The sequence below is a fragment of the Hyalella azteca genome, unplaced genomic scaffold (assembly GCF_000764305.2).
Source record: "Hyalella azteca isolate HAZT.00-mixed unplaced genomic scaffold, Hazt_2.0.2 contig17983, whole genome shotgun sequence".
Taxonomy (NCBI): Eukaryota; Metazoa; Arthropoda; class Malacostraca; order Amphipoda; family Hyalellidae; genus Hyalella; species Hyalella azteca.
This window is the reverse complement of record NW_025947742.1, coordinates 1-18,483: the sequence shown is the minus strand read 5'-3', so window position 1 is coordinate 18,483 and position 18,483 is coordinate 1. Positions and strand designations below refer to the sequence as shown.

At 37.7% G+C, this 18,483-nt stretch overlaps 2 protein-coding genes across 5 annotated transcripts in view; one reads left to right on the top strand and one right to left on the bottom strand.

The window, feature by feature from the left end:
• Window positions 1-12,524, top strand: part of LOC108666958 (protein Shroom2) — a 240,489-nt gene extending 227,965 nt beyond the window's left edge. For all 4 annotated transcript variants that reach the window (XM_047885466.1, XM_047885465.1, XM_047885464.1 and 1 more), the window contains 6 exons: window positions 6,684-7,305; window positions 8,740-8,905; window positions 9,197-9,334; window positions 10,056-10,190; window positions 10,594-10,683; window positions 10,968-12,524. In XM_047885466.1, coding sequence (XP_047741422.1) covers window positions 6,684-7,305; window positions 8,740-8,905; window positions 9,197-9,334; window positions 10,056-10,190; window positions 10,594-10,683; window positions 10,968-11,162 — 1,346 coding nt within the window. In that variant the 3' untranslated portion in view covers window positions 11,163-12,524. The remainder of the gene's footprint in view (window positions 1-6,683; window positions 7,306-8,739; window positions 8,906-9,196; window positions 9,335-10,055; window positions 10,191-10,593; window positions 10,684-10,967) is intronic.
• A 793-nt stretch (window positions 12,525-13,317) lies between these two features.
• LOC108666957 (aminopeptidase Ey-like) lies at window positions 13,318-18,089 on the bottom strand (the record flags this gene model as incomplete). The annotated part of the gene is made up of 6 exons (XM_018153932.1): window positions 13,318-14,216; window positions 14,665-14,734; window positions 15,690-15,815; window positions 16,242-16,412; window positions 17,349-17,419; window positions 17,947-18,089. Coding segments are annotated over 6 exons (761 nt in total), but the record flags the coding sequence as incomplete, so codon positions are not given.
• Window positions 18,090-18,483: the final 394 nt, after the last annotated feature.

Here is an 18,483-nt window from a genome sequence, read left to right as displayed (position 1 = left end):
GGTTAGATGATAGCAATATGCTGTCGTTTTTTTCTGATTCACCGCAGGCTCTAAATTTCGAAGCGGCTATAAGCCTATAATGAATGTGTGCAAAAGTGTTTATCGGTTGTCCGTGTAAGGGTCGTAATCCACGTAATCTTCAATCACTAATATTGTATATTGATAATAGTGATTTTTTATTCACTTCAGTAAAGGAACATTTATAATTTTCTTCTAGTAGTATTTTTTATGTTGGGTCTTGAGACTCGATATTTTATTTTTTTACGATAATACTTTTTGATTAGAAATGTTTATCAACGACGACGTTCCCATCAGTAAATTGAACACCTTATGATGGACTTTCTCGTTGGAAATGTCATTAGTGTCGTTGCCAGAGGCGTCGTGACTTGTTTGGTCGATTGCAGTGACCACAACTAAAAGACGTTCACGGTCATGGCCTCCACTTGAACGATTTGTTTTGTGGCTCACCTGCCGTTAGATGCAAATAATTTTGTCTGCATCGTTTGTTATAACTTACATTGATGATCAAAATATCATATTTGACCTTAATATAATCAAGAAATCTGTTGCGATCAATAATGTACCTAGAGGATATCATTCGTGCGTGAGAATATAGGCCTAATTGCTTCATTGCACTACGGTCGTATAGGTATGTTTTTTTTCTACCTGTCTTACTTAATTTCACCTGTCTTACTTAATACCTTAATTTCATCATTTCAACTAATTACTGAGATTTTATTTTCATCTTTTGGAAGCTGGCTTCTCCTAAAGATTGCAATTGATACATCTTCTGTGGAGCCTATTTAGAAGATATGAAGGTGCATACTGAGTTCAGTCTCACTGCTATATGCCACACAAATACTTAAACCTACTAAATTGTTTCCTATTTATTGCCATTATTCATGATGTGCTATTAAAATCTTTGATGACATGCTGTTAAAATTTGTAATTTGTTCGCCGAAATTTAGACACTTTGAATAAGAATTTCGTTACGCTGTTTTATAGTTACGGCTATAAATCTGCAGAAAATTGCAATAGCCGATTTGCTGAATTATTTGAGATTTACTGTTGCATGGGCTACTCTTTCATTGCAGGTTATTTTATCTTTTATTTCATTATTTATCTCTTATTTCCTTCTGATTTCATTCTCGAATTTAAGCATTTCGTTCTTGCAGATTTTTTTGTCATTGGACTTTGATTTGATTCACTTAAAATATGAAAACTTCCTCTATTTATCTCGCGATATCTCATGGTTTCAGTCTCCTTCAATCGTTAGGTTACATAAAACACTAAATTTGCAATCTTCAGTTAAGATTGGAACTTCACTTTCACGGATGTTGAAATTGGTTCATTGCAAGACGTCGACTTGATTTCCTCGTTGCCTTTGAACTCAAGGACTCTGCTCTCCGCTAATTGGATCCGCGCGCACGACCGTCGTGAGCTGTTCGATCGTCGCCAGACAACTGCCAGTCGTGACTGAAACTTCTTGTCGTTAACTACGATCGTTTTATTGCTGCTTTTCTCTTTGTAAAAAATATAATTATGAAATATACGATTGAATTAAATACAATATATAAATAAGAGCATTCACAGGGATATTCGGTTGTGAGATTATCGAAAATCAAAACATTCTGGTCCTATAGGCAATGGCACATTCCCGGCTCTCTTTTGCGATGTGTTTCATATGGAATTATGGATACAGGCATTATACTGTTCTGGTAGCGGCACCAGCGGTGCACCCCAAAAAACTCATTGAAAATTTGAATGTCGATTTCATTTAAAAATTGGCAGACTGTGCCAATTTGTTATTTTACTCGTATATTTATATCATTTTTATGCGTTTTAATATATTGTGTTGATTTTCCGTTTATTACACAGTCTCGTGATTAGTTTACATTGAACACGTCTAACAAATCAAATTTTGAATAATAAAATATTTTCACAACTGGCAATGGGTGTACATCTTGTTTGCTGGGCTGTGTTAAAATGATTATTTTAAATGATTTATGCGTATTTTCTAGTATTTGAAGTAAAGGATGGGTTTCCTTTCCACTTGGATGGGTTTCCTCGTGGTGAGGTTTATCGTGTGTGAAGTTCGTCTTGGATAAGGTGCTTCCTTCTTGTTTATAATTTTTTTTTATTCCTGTAGCACCAAAGCCAACTAGAACGCGACAATCTTTCCCCACGTTTCTAATCCAATTGTTATTTGTATAATGCAAATTCTTCGGAATTTTTTACAGTTCTTGGATTTGGTGCGATGCGAAAACAGGACTTGCTTATAAAAACGTTGCTTGCATCTCGACATACTTTTTGCTCAGTCACGCTGCTCAAAAGAAGCCGTTATTTCTCTTAGAAATTGTATTGTTAATTCCCAGTTCATTTATTTAATTGCTCGAGATTTTTACTTGTCGTGCTATAAATACTCTGCGACTTTCGACTGTTATAGTTTTTGCATTCGAGTCGATTCGGCTAAGAGTTGTTACCTTTGATTATATAAATTATTATGGTGTTCCGTTTGAGCTATTTGTGAATTAATTCCTAAAGGAAATTGTCATTTACTCGATACTATTGGTTTCTTTCAGGAAAGAAGCACGAGTTTGCTTTACTTCACTAGTCTCGATTTGTAGTCTTTGCTTGTCATAAAACATAATACGATTCACGATAATATCGACATTTGTTTTAGCTGAAGCCTACGTTGTTTTGCGCATGTTTTGCTTTGTTTAAAAGCAATGTGATTTGCATCCTTTTCATTCTTAGCTGTTAAGTATTTTGTTATGTCGCTTCTACTGTTACTGCCGATAACGGTGGTGGACGGCGGTTGGGTCGACGGTGGACGATGGACATTCGAGTCCTCTTCATGACCGACCGTGGCAGTATCGAGTTGGACAGTGCGACGGGAGGTTATTAGCACGTGGTCACTGCGCTCAGTCTGCTCACTGCCTAACTAGTTTCCCTGTTATGCTTAACAAATATCTGCTTAACTGCAACTACAATATACAAAGAATGACCCATCCATTCCTCTCTCATTCTTGACATGCCTTCGATATTTGAGCTTACCGTTTTCTGGGTTATTCATTAGAAATAAGCTGCTTTGTAAATTACATTCCCAGCAGTTGCCAGCTGTTGTGCTAAACTAGGAACATTTGTGGACCAGTTTAAAAAATTTGAACGTGTTGGGATCTAGCACGGATTTAGATGTGCGTTACTTGAGATTTTAGGCAACATTTTAATTTTTTTAAGGCTTTCCTAGTTACCCTGTGTCTGAACTGCAGCGCTTGTATTTTACAGAATTAATTTTCCGTATTTTGTAAAATAACCCTGACCTTGTTATCAATGCTCCATCCGAATCGTAGTTCTGATCGTAATTAGCGACATGACGGTATGTATGATCAATTAATCGTTCGTACAGTAGAGCATGAATCGACGCCCTGCCGACCGAGTATAGTGTTCCCTGCGCTGTATACCGGCCATGCGCTCTCAGTCATCACCCACAACAAGCAGCAAAGATTTGAAGCACTGAAATTTTTGTGCTTGTGCCTAATTCATTTGTTTTTACTTTCAAACGTCACATTTTTAATATTTTGTATGACGAAATCTCTAACGAATTCTACAAATTTTCTAAGAATAATTCTAACGAAAACGTCGTATATTTCTGAATTTATCTGGGGTAAACCAACACCTGACTCACTTGATCTTAATTTTTTATGCAAATAAAGGAAAAGTGAGGCTTGAATTATTAATACATTTACTTTTTACAGTATTTGAACGCTTGTCCTGCAAGAGCTTTAGGGGCTTGATTTGCGTCTGCTTTCATTACGTCTGAAATCGTTACGTTTCATTACGTCTGAAATCGTTACGTTTCATTACGTCTGAAATATGTAGAATTTACCCTGACTACTGAAATTTTCTACTGAAGGCTTTATTATTTTGACAAAACAAACTTTTGGCTCCCATGGCTCCAGTGCAACGCATGGGGCAGCGAGTGAAAGGTGAAGAAATTAAGAAACTTCTTGAAAAAATTTCTTTGATTCGCAACAATCCAGCGTGTGTAAGAACGGCATTTTTTGTTTCCAGAGATTGAAGCAGTTACTTTACGATTACTCTCTTCAACTCTTTGTAATTATGGTTTCGTCAGTGGCTACCTAAGCTGCGCAGAAACGTTGCTCGTCTCCTATCTTGTGTGCTTCTATGTTTTACGTTGGAACACTCGTATATGTAAAGGCCTGCATGCTTCCAGCAGGCGGCTCATGCAGAGTAGAATGACTTGCAAAGCATAAACCCTACCCTGCATCTGGAAGTTCTTGTCACTACTAGTGCTCATTCTTCGAGCCTTTACACAAATGACTCGTCTCCTCTTATCATGATTAATTAGTTTTGCATGGGCAAATTCAACGTCATCGTCATGTCTGCACACTTTTTTCTACTGGTGTTAAAATTGCACATTTTAACGTTATCAGACGTGCGTTTTTTCTATTTTTGAATTCATCATCGGTGCGTTACAAATATACTTTTAAGAAAACTTAGTTTCAAGATTTGTCTTACCAAAACCGGAATCGAGTCAATCTGATAACGTTGCGCGCCTGCGCATTTTTCATGAGTGTTATAACCTATTAAAAACTCAATTTTCGCTGCATTTATTGATGATAAAATTGATAGTATTTCTACCTTCCCCAATTAAATTTTCTTCTGCGCGCGTGTGCAATGATTCGAATGCCTTTCTGAAAGTGCTTTTGCATTTGAGGTGTGCCACAAGGTGGACGATTGCCTCTTGAGTTCTGACTCTGCATTCGATCTTGTTTGTTTTCATCCGAGTCCTCCCTGTGACTTTGAACTGATCGAAGTGGCATCAACCTCTGTACCGGTTTGCCGAACCTGTCTGGCTCTTATAGCTTCGATAAAAAGAGTACATTAAAGAATAAATCTAGCGGAATTCTAACCGGACACTGCAAGGCTTATGAAAGTCGAATAAGATGATTGTGCGAGAATCTTGTTAGCATGATTATGTGTCTATAGTTTTATCATCTACGTTTAGCCTGCATTCTGCTAGTAATGACATAATCAGAATGCGCGCATCTGAGCATCATTCCTACTATTGTTGCAATATTCCCGAACTTCCTATTCCTGCAAATCATTATTGAACGATCCCTCTTTGTTACCTTCATCGCAATACATGATGCAAAAGCCCGGTTATTGTGCGCTAGCGGAACATTGTACCGAAGAGACATGTGCTGCCTGGTCTCTGGTAGTGATGCATCATGTGAGTCATACCATCCGCGACCCGCTCGATTATCAATGTCTATTGTCGTGCATTACCTTCTATGGCAACATTTTTCTGGCTGGCCGCTTCACCTCTCTGGTCGAGCAAACTTTCTTGCGCTTTCCATACGACCCAGAAGGCTTCTTTTGTTCCTTCTAACTCTCTTAATCTCTTTCATTTAATTTTAAAGAGCGTCTTGCAGACAGCGAGTTTTGGAGGCATAAGGGCTGGGCTATGTTCATATTTGTCCTAATGTATACACTCAATTACCGAACAGCCAGTGTTCAGTAACGCTTCTGAATGGCTTAGTTTTCCATTATGCTTGAGCTACTCTTCGTCGTCATACTATTAGCGATCTTATTGACAATACGACCAAGAAGAGTTCTTTGGTCCAGGCAAAATTTTGATGACAGTGATGGCTAGCAGTTGATGACAAATCTCCTGAGCGGTACCGAACCAACCAAACTCCTTCGAAGTCCTTCAAACAACGATGTGTTAAACATTAATTTTTGTTAAAAGCCTCAAATTGTCTAACTAAAATTTATTTCATTTCTTAGCTAAACTAATCTACGAAAGAAAGCGTTTTCTTCGTATTTATAGCCAAGGTTTTCAGCATATGCAAGAGCACGTAGGAGGCAAAGTGCCCGTCGTTTGTTGGCTGTTGCGTCTGCATGACCAGCGTGGCACTTTCTCTAGCTGAGCCGCTTGCAGCTGTGCCTGCTTGCGTCTTGTGCTGACGCTTTTCGGCATCTTTTTGTTGCTATGTTTGCTACTTGTTGTGCAAGTTGAGACTCCAGGTGTTGTATTAGGTCTTATTTTCTTGTTTGTTTTTTACTATAAATGTTTGTACCTTATTTCTATTAGCATGATCCAATGTTGCGACTGATTGTTAATTGTGCGATAGTATTTCATTTTTGTTTCGATCTATCCGTTGAATGATAGTAGTTTGAACTGTTATTGACTGGTCCTCCATCGAATTTATTTTGACTAATTGGTCCTCGCATTTTTTCTGTGAAATCTCACAAATATCGTGAAGTTTTCCAGACAAATCTTTTGGCGTGACTGAATGCGGCTGGGACAAACTTATGAACCGTTATAACTTTTGAGTATGATGTTTTTTAAGTTATTTATCTGCATCTGTCTTTTTTTGCGCATGCTATCGATTTGTTTATACGTTTCATGTAGAGTATCTTTGTTATTGTTAATTTTTTCTCTATCACCTCTTATTTAGACCTCCAAAAATTTTTGATACCTCCTATGAATTTGCTGAAAGAAACTCCTTTGGAAAATCAGAATATTTTATCATATCCGCAACCGCGCCATGTTTCTTGAAGTAATATTTTTAAATTAAAAATTAAAGCTCAGTCATGATTTAAAGTTTAGCATCAAGAATGTTTCGTAATCGTCTCTCGTTTTCCATTCTTAGCTCCTGGACCCGAGTTGAAGACCACGGCTGACTACATGGCAGGAGTCTTCAAGTACGAAGTGCGGCGAGACATCCTTGCCTCTCGGTCACAACACTTAGTTCCTCTGTACGAAAATCAGGATGGTCAAAAGCATCCGCAAAATTTCGCTTCAGGACGGCTAAGTTCAAACAATTACCCTCTGCTGAATGGAGACTCGACTCGAGATTCAAGAGTAAAAGAGTATGAAGTGTCCCCGCCAAAATTAAATTCAGCCTCATCGCAATCTTACACTAATCTCTCATCCACATCCAATCGATTCTCTAAGAATTATTTTTCGCCTCCTAGTGAAGAATCAGTCTCTAGTCTTACAAATAGTAATAGTTACTCCAACTTAAATTCTCCCACAAGAAACTCGTCATTTTCCGCCAACAATAGCTCTGCCAATCTTAGCTCTGCGAATCAAGTTGCCAACTTTACGTCACTCAGCTCTCCTGTTCGATCATCGGACTCCAAATTTATCTATTCGAGTGGGCGCACTCAGTCAAGTCCTGAACACACCACCAACCTCTCGCTCTCTATCAACGACGCCACCGGCTACCAGAGTCCCGGTGCCTGCTCTACAGATGAACCTAAAGTACCAATGTAAGTCCTTTATGTTAAAAGTATACATTATCTGCCTGGGAAGATTGATATTCCGGTTTGGTGTGTACTTTTTTTCTATTCGACTATCTGCAATTGTGTGCTAATTTCCAAGTAGCAATCAGTGCCGCCAAGTTACGGATACTATAAATGGATCCGCTGATAGTTAAAGAGTTGAAAATATTCTCAGTAACTGGGTCTTTATGTAAAATTTATGTCTCAAAAAATGAGATATATTTTTAGTTATGAAATATTCGTCACGTTCGTTGATAATTTCTAATTGGGTCCTCTTATTTCTACCCTCGCAAAATTGAGCTATTAGAAAGTTTTGCTTATCAAAAACCTACTGTAACGCAAGTTTGCCATCGTTCTGAGAACTGACATCGATCACCGTTGAGCCCTGACTCTTGACTTCCTCTCAGTTGTGGCAGAATGAAGAGCCTCTGAAATGATGGCATCCGCTCGCACTCTTTTCCTCTTACTAATCTCATTGAGATTGCAAAGAATGAGGGTAGTTTCAGGAAATGCTAATGACAGCCTTGTTTGAAAACGGTTCAGTAGCTAACTTCCATTCAATTAGAACTGGTTATGTAACAAAATAGACTTATTATGTAAATCAAATCCTAAAGCATGACGATCTACAGCATTATTCGAAAACGGCTATCTTTTTTGTAGTGCGTCTGCAATGCTTGTTTGATTTGGTGTATGGTTTTTAAATTGCAACAGAAAATAAAATGTAAACTTTCCCAAGCTCAATGAGCTTCGATTTTTTTTTATGTGTGGTCTTATTCACAGTTAACAGTATTCAACATTTATCGTTCATGTGAACCGAATTGAGCGTGATTTGTACGGTACAAGCGTTTTTTTGATATTTCTTACTGAAAATATCAGTAATTGCACTTTATACTAGTTCATAAAACGTGTCGAGCCTGCTATGCGTTTTTAAGTTTTACACTTGTTAACACGCGAACACCTGTTGCGCGCTGTGACCCATGCACACCTGTGGCTTCCTGAAGTGCTGTGTGCATCACCATGACTCACTTTATCTAAGCTGGTTTGGTCGTGACTCGTGATCGTCAAATTTTCTGAAACATGGGGAAATATAATTGGTCATTATGCTATGCATGAAGATTCGTGTTCTATATACGAATGGTCATCATGACATTTGAATGTAATGAGAGATCGTCGAGTGGAAGAACTCGACTTTTTGTTCGCGGTTTAACTAAGATGTCTACAATACTGAATGAAAAGTATAGATTCATTAAATTAGGATAAGAACTGCTTCTCGGAGTTTTAGCCTTCTGAAACACTGAACTTTTCTCGATTCTTGATTTCTTTCCGAAGAGACAATAATATCTATATATTTAGTTCGCAATATCTAAATATTTTTTTTCGTATTTTCAATGCAAAATATAAGTAATGTTTTTCTCTCAATAGAAATGCAAGGTCGCCTCTACCTTCGGACTCGGCATACTTCACTTCGGAGAGCAAAGCGCGACTGCTCACTAGGATGAGGTCTTCTCCGGACGAGCGTGAGAAGGACGCTCGAAACTCACCGACGTCTCCTACAACGGCTGACTCCCAAGCTCTTATGCAGAAAAAAGTAGGCTGCTTTTAAATTGCCTGATTTTACCTGCAAAGAATCGAGTCTAATTCCTTTAAATATTATTTATTAACGCTCATAAATGATGTATTTTAAAGGGACAGGAGTCATTGATTGTTATTGCATTGACATTAGTCGGGTTGCTGGCTTTGGTGAACCTGGAAGTAACTGAGTCAGCAACTTGGAAGTTGCTGACTTTGGTGAGCCTTTAAGCAAGTACACATTTTGCAGAGTTGTATGGAGATATTTTCTTATACTGATAAATGCAATTCGAACAATGTTACCCATCAGGAGGAGCTGATGCAGAGCATTGGAAGGAAGCTGGAGATCTTGCGAGCTGAGGAGGAGGCCATCAAGGAAGAGATGAGACTCAATAACGAGCTTGGCCTGGAAGTCTCACAACGGGTCGAGATTCAAGCCAAGCCACAGGTGAATATTTTTCAAAATGTTAATGTACACATTTTGAGCTGTAGCTCTAACGTGCCGGGGTCAGGATTACCCACACAAGAACCAAATTTGGTTCTTGTGTGGTTGGTTCAGCATTACTATTTGGACAGCTCGAGTCTCGCTAATTTTTCTGAGGGTAAAGCGGTTCGTGAGATTTTCTTTAATAGTGCAATTTCTTTTGATCTATCACTTCCATTTTTACCCTCGTAGCCTTTCGTCAGTTGGTACCTAATTCATTATCCGAACACAATGATTTTGGGTCGCTTATTTAATGCTCTGTTGTCACTTCAATGTTTATCGTTCAATGTTCTTTACAAAAACACTAATATTTTTTTATTTTGTTGCAATTTTCAAAGTTACCAACTTTTATGGTTTTACCAGTTGGTAAAACCATAACCTTTTATAGTTTACAAGTTGGTTAAAGGTTACCAACTTTTTATGGCTTTAGATTTTTTAACTTGTTTTTTTTTTTGTTTTACTATTTCCTCACTGAAAGTTAGCCTGCACGAAGATCAAGCTCATCTGATTTTATTGAGGTGTTGTTTAATTGCATTCCATTGCTTTTTTTAATAGGAGATAACGTTCGATATTATTATGCTAGACCGTTTAATAAATATTTCAATTTCAAACAACTGTGAAAAATTTTGCTGAATTGTTTAGTTTTTTATTTTTGAAACTGAACTTAACGTTTCTTCCTCAACAGGAGGTAGAGAAATTCAAACTACACGTCAATGAGATCGACAAGATCACGTCGCTGCTGCTGGGGCTGTCTGGCCGCTTAGCGCGGGCAGAGAACGCCTTGCTTCTTCTGTCCCCGCAAGACGGCCCCGAGCTTCGGGTGAGACATTGTGTATTGCATAATTTAATTAGTTTTGCTTATTAGCTTCTGAAATCTCAGGGATGAGTTGCTTACTGTTCCCCAGGTTTTCTTAACCTGATTAATAATGTCCCCTTGTATATAAGTTCTCATCACGTATGACTTAGTGCAGCAAATTTTCGACCAATTGGTGATAGTATGAAGGCTTTTTAGCTCATTTATGGAAAAAATGCACTATTGTGCTCGCCATGTCCGTCTGTCTGTCTGTCCGTCTGTTCGTCCGTCTGTCCGTGACCTCAAGTTTTCGTCGACGAGAAAATGCGCTCTCTGTCACTCACTGCAGTGAGTATTGAGTAATATTTATTTTATTCAACGATGTTATTGTTCGGGTATGCAACAATCCTAATTTATTTGTCGTTCATAGCGTGTCTTGGAGCTGAAGAGAGATCGACTACACGAGCAACTTCAGGAAGCCCTGGTGCTCAAGGAGAACATCGACAGGAGAGCTGCTCAGGTACAGTAATTACATATGGGATTATTTGCACAAACCCATTATTGCGAACCATAAATGCAGTTTCTATCTATACGAAAAAGACAAAAAATTCTCGTTTATGCTGGCCTTGAAACATTTCCGTATAGTAATCCATTGGATAGAATAATTTGAAATCTTTCTGTGACCCAAAATAACAGTCTGATAGACATCTTGCTAATTTATTGTTCCATGATGATGACGACCATAAGAGCTATTATTAATGATGGGGATTATTGCTAATGACTGCTCTAACGTTGGTTGTGCAGGTTGATAAATGTTTGATGCAGTACCTAAACGAAGCTGAGTTTGCTGACTACGATCACTTCAGCAAGATGAAAGCCAAGCTTGTAATGGATGCACGGGAAATAGGCGACAAAATCACGCTCGGAGAAGAACAGATGACTGCATTGAGAGGAACTTTCAAAAGTTCTGAAGAAGCGCCCTTCAGCAATGGTTGCTGAGCGAGCCTTACTGCAATCCGCAATTGGTAAAGGTCTACCTCAGAATTGCACCCTCTAATTCGGTGCAGTATCTCGAGGGTAGATTCTTCCACCAGTCAATGGCGTTTGGTTTGTCTCACTTTAATAAATATCTACAAAGACTTGAGTGCGTCTCTATAGGAAAATATTTCTCTGTATGGATTCGTGGTCAAAAAGGCATAATTCTTCAAGTGATCTTCGTCAGCGTGCCGAGCAAACTGAATGTCACAAATTATTCGAAATGAGAGAAGAATTAATGAAGTCTGACGACAATTATCAAGTCAATTTTAATCACGTAGTGTGTAATCAAGTGTTATATATGAATGAAAGGATGATTTTACCAACCAGACAATTTCTTAAAAGAATGTGATCCTGTAGTTCTGACGCGTGTCTGTGTTATTATTTCGTTAATATCCTGTATCTTTAAGTTGCTCATTCTTTTTATTCTCGATGCGAAACATATCACATGCTCTGCTTTGTCTGATTATTGACACTCCAACAGAACATCAAAACCGTGAATTGTTGCGATTTCGCCTAACGTGCTTTTTTCTCCGCTAACCACGAAATGAAGTTCATATTTCATTAAGCGATCTTTCAAATATATCTCTGGCTGCTTTATGTTTCGCTTTGCAGGTGCCAGGGAAACAATGGTTTGGTTCGCTATTGCTTCCCAATATTTTATGATTTTCTTCAATTATTACTTGAGATATTTCGTATTTAAGAAGGGTGAGGAAAACTCGTATGACAACCTCCCTGTAGGAATTGTGAAAATAGGTATGTATATTTTTTCATAATTTCAATTGTTGTAAACGGTGCTCGTTATTTTTCTGTGCTAAGTTACCTTGCTTGTTATTTCTTTTTAACTTTGATAGTTTCTGTCTTGTATCAACGATGATGAAATTTCTCTTCATTAGGTTTCATTGCACGTAAAATCGGTAGTCGTGGAAATTTGCGTCTGTCCGAGAGACGCCGCAGTGGTTAACAAGATCGATTTTGAATAATCTTATTATTTTTCTCGCTGCAGTTCTCCCAGTCTTTCAGTATATTCTTTAGTATGTATAGAGATGCGATCTTCCGCAAATTGGGCATAAACATCCGATGTGAACTACACGAGTTATTGTGAGGCATGAGAAGTGTGTTGTCTAGATGCCTCCAATCAATTATGCTATTTATGCTGATAATGTATGTAATTTTTTAATTTAGACTTTGTCATGACGTGAGTTACGCCAAGTTTTACTTTTAAGGCTGATTTCCATTTTTCATGGAACGAGAGGCTTATATTAATGCTTTTCAAAACAGTCGGATCTGTAAAGAATTAATTTAAATTATTGTATTTTACAAGTTCTTATTGGTTTCTTTTGCTCTAATTTTTCTTTTAGTCGAGCAGTCTCACTACCGTAACCATTTCAATAAAATATTAGAAGTCGTTTTGTAAACATGTCAGGAAATTAAAGCTACAGGGTGCGGCGCGGGAACTTACTTATTTGAATTGCGCGCCACGTGGCGGCCATTAGTCCTAGGAAGGTGGCGCCATGCGCAATATGGTTGTAATATTCAAGAATTAAACTTGTAAGTAAACCCAACGAAACTTTAAATGTAGCTCTTTGTAAAAAAGAAAGAATTAAAACGCTATCTTTAATACTTTTTACTTTGTGATTTTTTTAAAAGAGTAAGTTCCCACGCCGCACCCTGTATAATAATTGTTCATGTTGTTTATGAAATATCTATAGATTAAGGTACTAAATCTTTGAAACAGTATTGAATTTTACCACATACCGGGTATCGAACTTTGAACTCTTTATGCAGATGAACTTGCCGATGGAAATAGATTCGAGTACAATTTTGATTTCAATTTCACCGTGTTGAAATTTTCACAATCCACGATTTTCTGGAATGTTCATGAACATTCTAGACGCATTGCCTGTCAAAGTATTTTTCCTGCTGAAAATTATCTCAATTTTGAAGAAGTGTAAATTTCTTCGTCGTCATCGAGGAACGTACGGGTGAAAATACATAAGGACGTTCGCCCATGAATTTAACAATTTTGATTCTGGGATCCGTTATTTGTTTCTGAACTTTCATGAGCATCCATGAAATACGTTGGAGATAAACATTGAGGTGAAAATAATTAATCAAATGTGAACTCAGAAGTGTGAATTAAGATACTTTCAATCTGTTCTGCTAACAAATAAAGTATCGATTACAAAGACACAAAAAATTCCAGTTGTTTTTTAAGCACATAAATGTAGACCAAAATTACTAGACGCCATTCGCTGTGCTGTGGCACCAGCAAAGTGACACGCCAGTTAGTGAATGTATATATTGTGTGTAGCTGATGGTGTGAGTACTACCATCTGCGCTTATATTATTTACGCCAAAATTATATGCTACCGAGAAATTAAATTGATGATATTCTCGCCTATATATTGATTTCCTACCTCAAATAGAACGCACGCGGTATGACAATACAATTCAAGTCAAGTTCTACTCGATAAATTTATATTCCAACAACGATGAATTGGATAATAATAATGCGATTCCACAGGATTCATCAACAACTTACGTAGTTTAGGCTTGTCCACTTTCATCCCTAGAAGTCCGAATACTCTAGATATATCACATTTTGAAACCATTACTGATGATTGAGTTGAAAGTGAGATATTGAATATTTTAACATTTTTAGTACGCTTGTCTGGTTTTCAGATGTCAAATTAAGAATATTCTATATCAATCAGTTTTACAAAGTTGCACAAAATTACGTTTTTAGCGCTCCCACCTACATGCAAACGAATCCCAATGATGCGACCGAGCCTTTAAGAAAGTTTCCATCGAGAATTGAACAGCATTACAAAACTTCTAGGCAGCTCTGTAGTTGAAAGTTTCTCCGACGCCGGCAGGGAAGCCGGCCTCTTCCAGCCACCGCTTTATTTGAGCGTAGCTACGCTGGTGCCAGTTGACGCTGTTCTCGACTGCCTGGATAACGCCTGCCAGCGAGTGTCGGATGTCCACTGAGGTCAACTTCAACAGTTCACTTAACTGAAAAAATCAGTGTATGCAGTTAGTCGAGTTCGAAACCTTAAATTTTAGTAATTCTATCCATCCTCGTAATTCAGCGGAAAAACGTTGAACAACAGCCAAGCAAGTTAAATGCATGACTTTATAATTTTTGAAAATGAGTACACCATCTTGTAATTTCGGGCTTTTTGAGTCAACTAATAGAGCTGTAAACAAATCATTGAAGTTGCAGAAAACAGAGTTTCATTCACACCTATTAAAGTGACGTCGAAAAGAAATAAACAATATTTCATTATTTAGGCCAAACCCGGAGCCTGAAAGGGTTTTGTAAACCCCAGGTCCAAATAATGACATAATTTTATGAATTCTTACTTGGTTAATCAATGTTTCTTGTTCCTGCTGCGAATGTAAACATTTTATCAGGAGGAAAGTTTAGTCTTAGCGTATCTACTATTTCAGTCATACTAACCATGAACTGGTGGTGCTCGGTATGGAAGTCTTGGGCCAATGTTTTGATGATGCTTGGAAAGACTTCAGGTCTGTAAATAGATTCATTGTAGGACAAAAAATGGTTGGAAAATCGTGCACAATCAAATGCGTTCAACTCCACGTCAAAATAGGCAAGTCATTCCGAAAAAAAACTACCTCAAAAATCCTTCTGAACAAGCAGCAATGATAACATTTAAAAATATGGAGCATTTAAACACTTGATTTTTTTCTGATATTGCAGGAATGCTATTCATAGCTGTTTTGTAACGTTGCCAATACATCAGAGGCAGCAACAAATGACCTGAACGAGACCCAAACAAATATTAAGTACGGGAAAATGCGACGGAATTTAAACAAGGCATAACATACACAAGAGCTGCAAGCCTGCAAGTGAAACGGCAGGAACAAACTAAACTTGGGCAAGTAAGCTGATGCAAGTGAAACGGTCAAAAACTAAATTTTCTCACTTTGAGAAAATTTTGAAACAATATCAGAGTGTAAAATTCGATTAAGAGGTTAAACAAATTGGACTGCCAGAAAATAAACAGCGATAATAATCAGAAGCAATAAAAAATTTGAAAAAATTATCGTTGAGAAGCAGTATGAGTGAGCGAAACAAGTGGGTGAGACTTTTGCAAACAACTAAATATATTAAAACAGTTGAGGATAAAGAAATGAACTAAAATCGTTGCGTATAGCTGAAATACTGATGCAAACTGAAAAACAGTGTCTCCATGTGCCTAGTATATTATTGCAAACAAAAAAGTATAGCAGAAAAAACTAAAATAAATAAGTGTATATCATAAAAAAACTTATTAAACAAATATACGAGCCAATAAAAACAGTCGAGTATGAAAGAGAAGAAACGAACGACATAGATAAGAAATAGGGCAGCAAATAAGGGGGGAAAGTAAGAAAAGCAAAAGTAGAGAAAAATAACATATGACGCAAGTAATTCAAACAAGTGGGTTTCGGCAAACACGCGTTTCCAACGACATAACTCACGTTCGTATGAGGACCTTGCGTTGGTTCCACACGTACTGCCAGGCGACCTCAAGACCGACGTCTGTTTGACGCGTCCAGCGGAGAGCATCCACGAGCTCTGCGCCTCGTAGTCCGGACTGCAGGTACCTGGATAATCAGAGTGAAAAATTATAATTAAATATTAAGTCATTGATAGTAAAATAATTTATTCAAATATAAAAATTGACAGTTTTTAACTCATCAATTCTAAGCGAAAAAAGCTCAGACGCTACCCAGCTTGAAATTCAATTAATGTGTATAGTTTCAGAGGACTTCAAAGTTTAAATTATAAAGAAAATGAAGTGGTTTACATAAATATGATGCTTATCGCAGAAACTAGTGCAATTTACATAATGACGAAAACATTCATCTATCAATCAACTAGGACAGGAGTAAGTCATTAACCTAGCATGAAACAATGTTGCTTTCTACTATACTCGGTCATTTATACTGTTAAATACTCAAAGCGGTTATTTCAGGTAATTAAAAAGTAAATTGTGTGTTAAATAGGAGATACTCATCCATTTTACTCACCTATTGATTAGCCAAGCTTCCCTGGTGCAGCCCAAAGCTTGGCCGAGGGCCTCCCTCCGTGCAGGGTTGGGCGTGTGACTGAAGAGTCGCCACACGGCCGTCCAAACGAGCTCTCCACCGCGCCGCACTGCCGCACAGAACGCTCCTCCTCCTCGATCAAAACTGGTATCACTGCGACCAGGAATGAAATTAGCATTGCAGAAACCAGTTGAAAGAAAATAAAACTTTATAATTGCCAAGAAATTGGATCTATAATTGCCAAGAAATGCAGCTTCACTTGTGTTAGAAAAATGAGCAATGCTGAGGTCGGGCAGTGACCGATGGGATGTAGGACGTGTGTGTGTAGGACCTTGAACCGCGAGATGTTGTTCGACAATTTATGAACTTCAAATTAATTCTACTATGTCACTTTAATGGTTGTTCTTAGTTTTCTACCTAATTTCGTGATGATGGATAAATTTAGACTTAATGCTAGCAAGCCACTTAGTTATAGTCACCATAATTGAATTCGAGATGCAGTTTGAGCTTTCGTAAAAATAAATGGTACATTATGGTAAGCAAGCTTTTTTTTTAATGTACCCGAAACTCACGACGACAGTTTAAATAAATGGATAAATGTACGATCTAATAATAATTGTACTTAGGAAAATGAACAGCGGCGTAAAAATATTAACAGCTCCGTCCCTGTTAACTACTGGCAACTTGGCTTCAAATCGATATTGGTTATCATTCTATCGTCCACTGCATCAGTGCGGGCTGCGAATCCCGGTTTGAAGTTGAGAGATTTCATTTTATGTCATTAGTAAAATAATAGTTTATAAATATAGTTGTGCACGATGTGCATCTGCGTACGCCGGGATGACGTCTCGCAATCTTTATTCTAGGGTCGCAGAACATAGGGGCAGGAATTGTAGGACTGGGCCTATACTTTCAAAAAAAAGTTAAGAGATCGTAAGTTCATCAGCCAATCATTGACGGCCTTTCAAGCAAAATCCACCAATCATAGACAAGAAAATAGAGCGTAAGTACTTACGTTCACTTAGCGAATTTTGAAAGTATGGCCCCTGGTAACTTACTATCGCGCCCTCCTCATTCGGCTGTGCGCACACGCCGAGTAGTGCGATGTTCCAATTTCTGATAGTGACTAAGGTTTTAGCTTCCACCTCGGGTGGGTGTTTCTGATTTGCGCATTTTAGAATCATTGTACATTTTTTAAAAGAGGCCTTGTATAAATTTAGCTTTTAGCTCTTATATACCCGCTTGAAATTGTAAATAGATAGGTTTTACCGCTTAGGTTTTTTTTTTGCAATCTTGACTGTACTAATTACTGATTTATCTGTGTTCTAGAATTTTCAAACTGACGATGGAGCTGGACTCGGAAACGTTTTCTTTAAAGATAGTATGAATTTTTGTGGAGTTTTCTTTGCTTCTAAGTTTTTAGTGAATTTGCGATTCAAGCAAACTAGTGACATTATTACGTAAAATAATAGTATCTGCATATGCATAGGTAATTATGCCATGCCTGACATGTCGTTAATTCAGGACATCACAGAATTTTTCATGTGAAGCTGAAGCTGATACCCGCATATCACTGCTCCAATCCTGGTGCTCTTAAACAGGCAAATGCATACGGTTATCCAAAATACAGTCGTTGACAATATCCAAAAACATTGGTTCTATTATTCCGGGCAACTTCCACACTCACTTTGAAAGCTCCATAGAGTGGGCTACTCCTGAGCATCGAGTTCAGGTATTTGAAGTTGTTGAAGGCTGCAAGCCACGGCACCAGTGACACTTCTTCACGTAAATACCTCGTGATGTTCAGAGGTACATGATAAGGCACGAGCCCTGCACGTTGTGATAAACATTATGTAGAGATTTGAGAAACGTATCAAAGAAAGAAATTGATTTATAAACAATAACTAATCATTGAATCCATTCCCGAATCAATGATAAGACTGCAGACAGAACTGTGGTTAATAATCGTGCAATGAATAGATCGATCAAAATAAAAATTTCAGAACACAGGAAATACAGAAAAATAATAAATAAAAAAATTAAGGGAATCATTAAGGTAAGTTTTGACCTGATTTTACAGTAAGAAGGTTTTATGCAAGTATAACTGCATAAAATGCAAGAATATGCAGGTTTTTGCAGTTTTATGCAGGAATAACAGCATAAAATGCAGAAATATGCAGTTTTTGCAGTTTTATGCAGGAATAACAGCATAAAATGCAGAAAT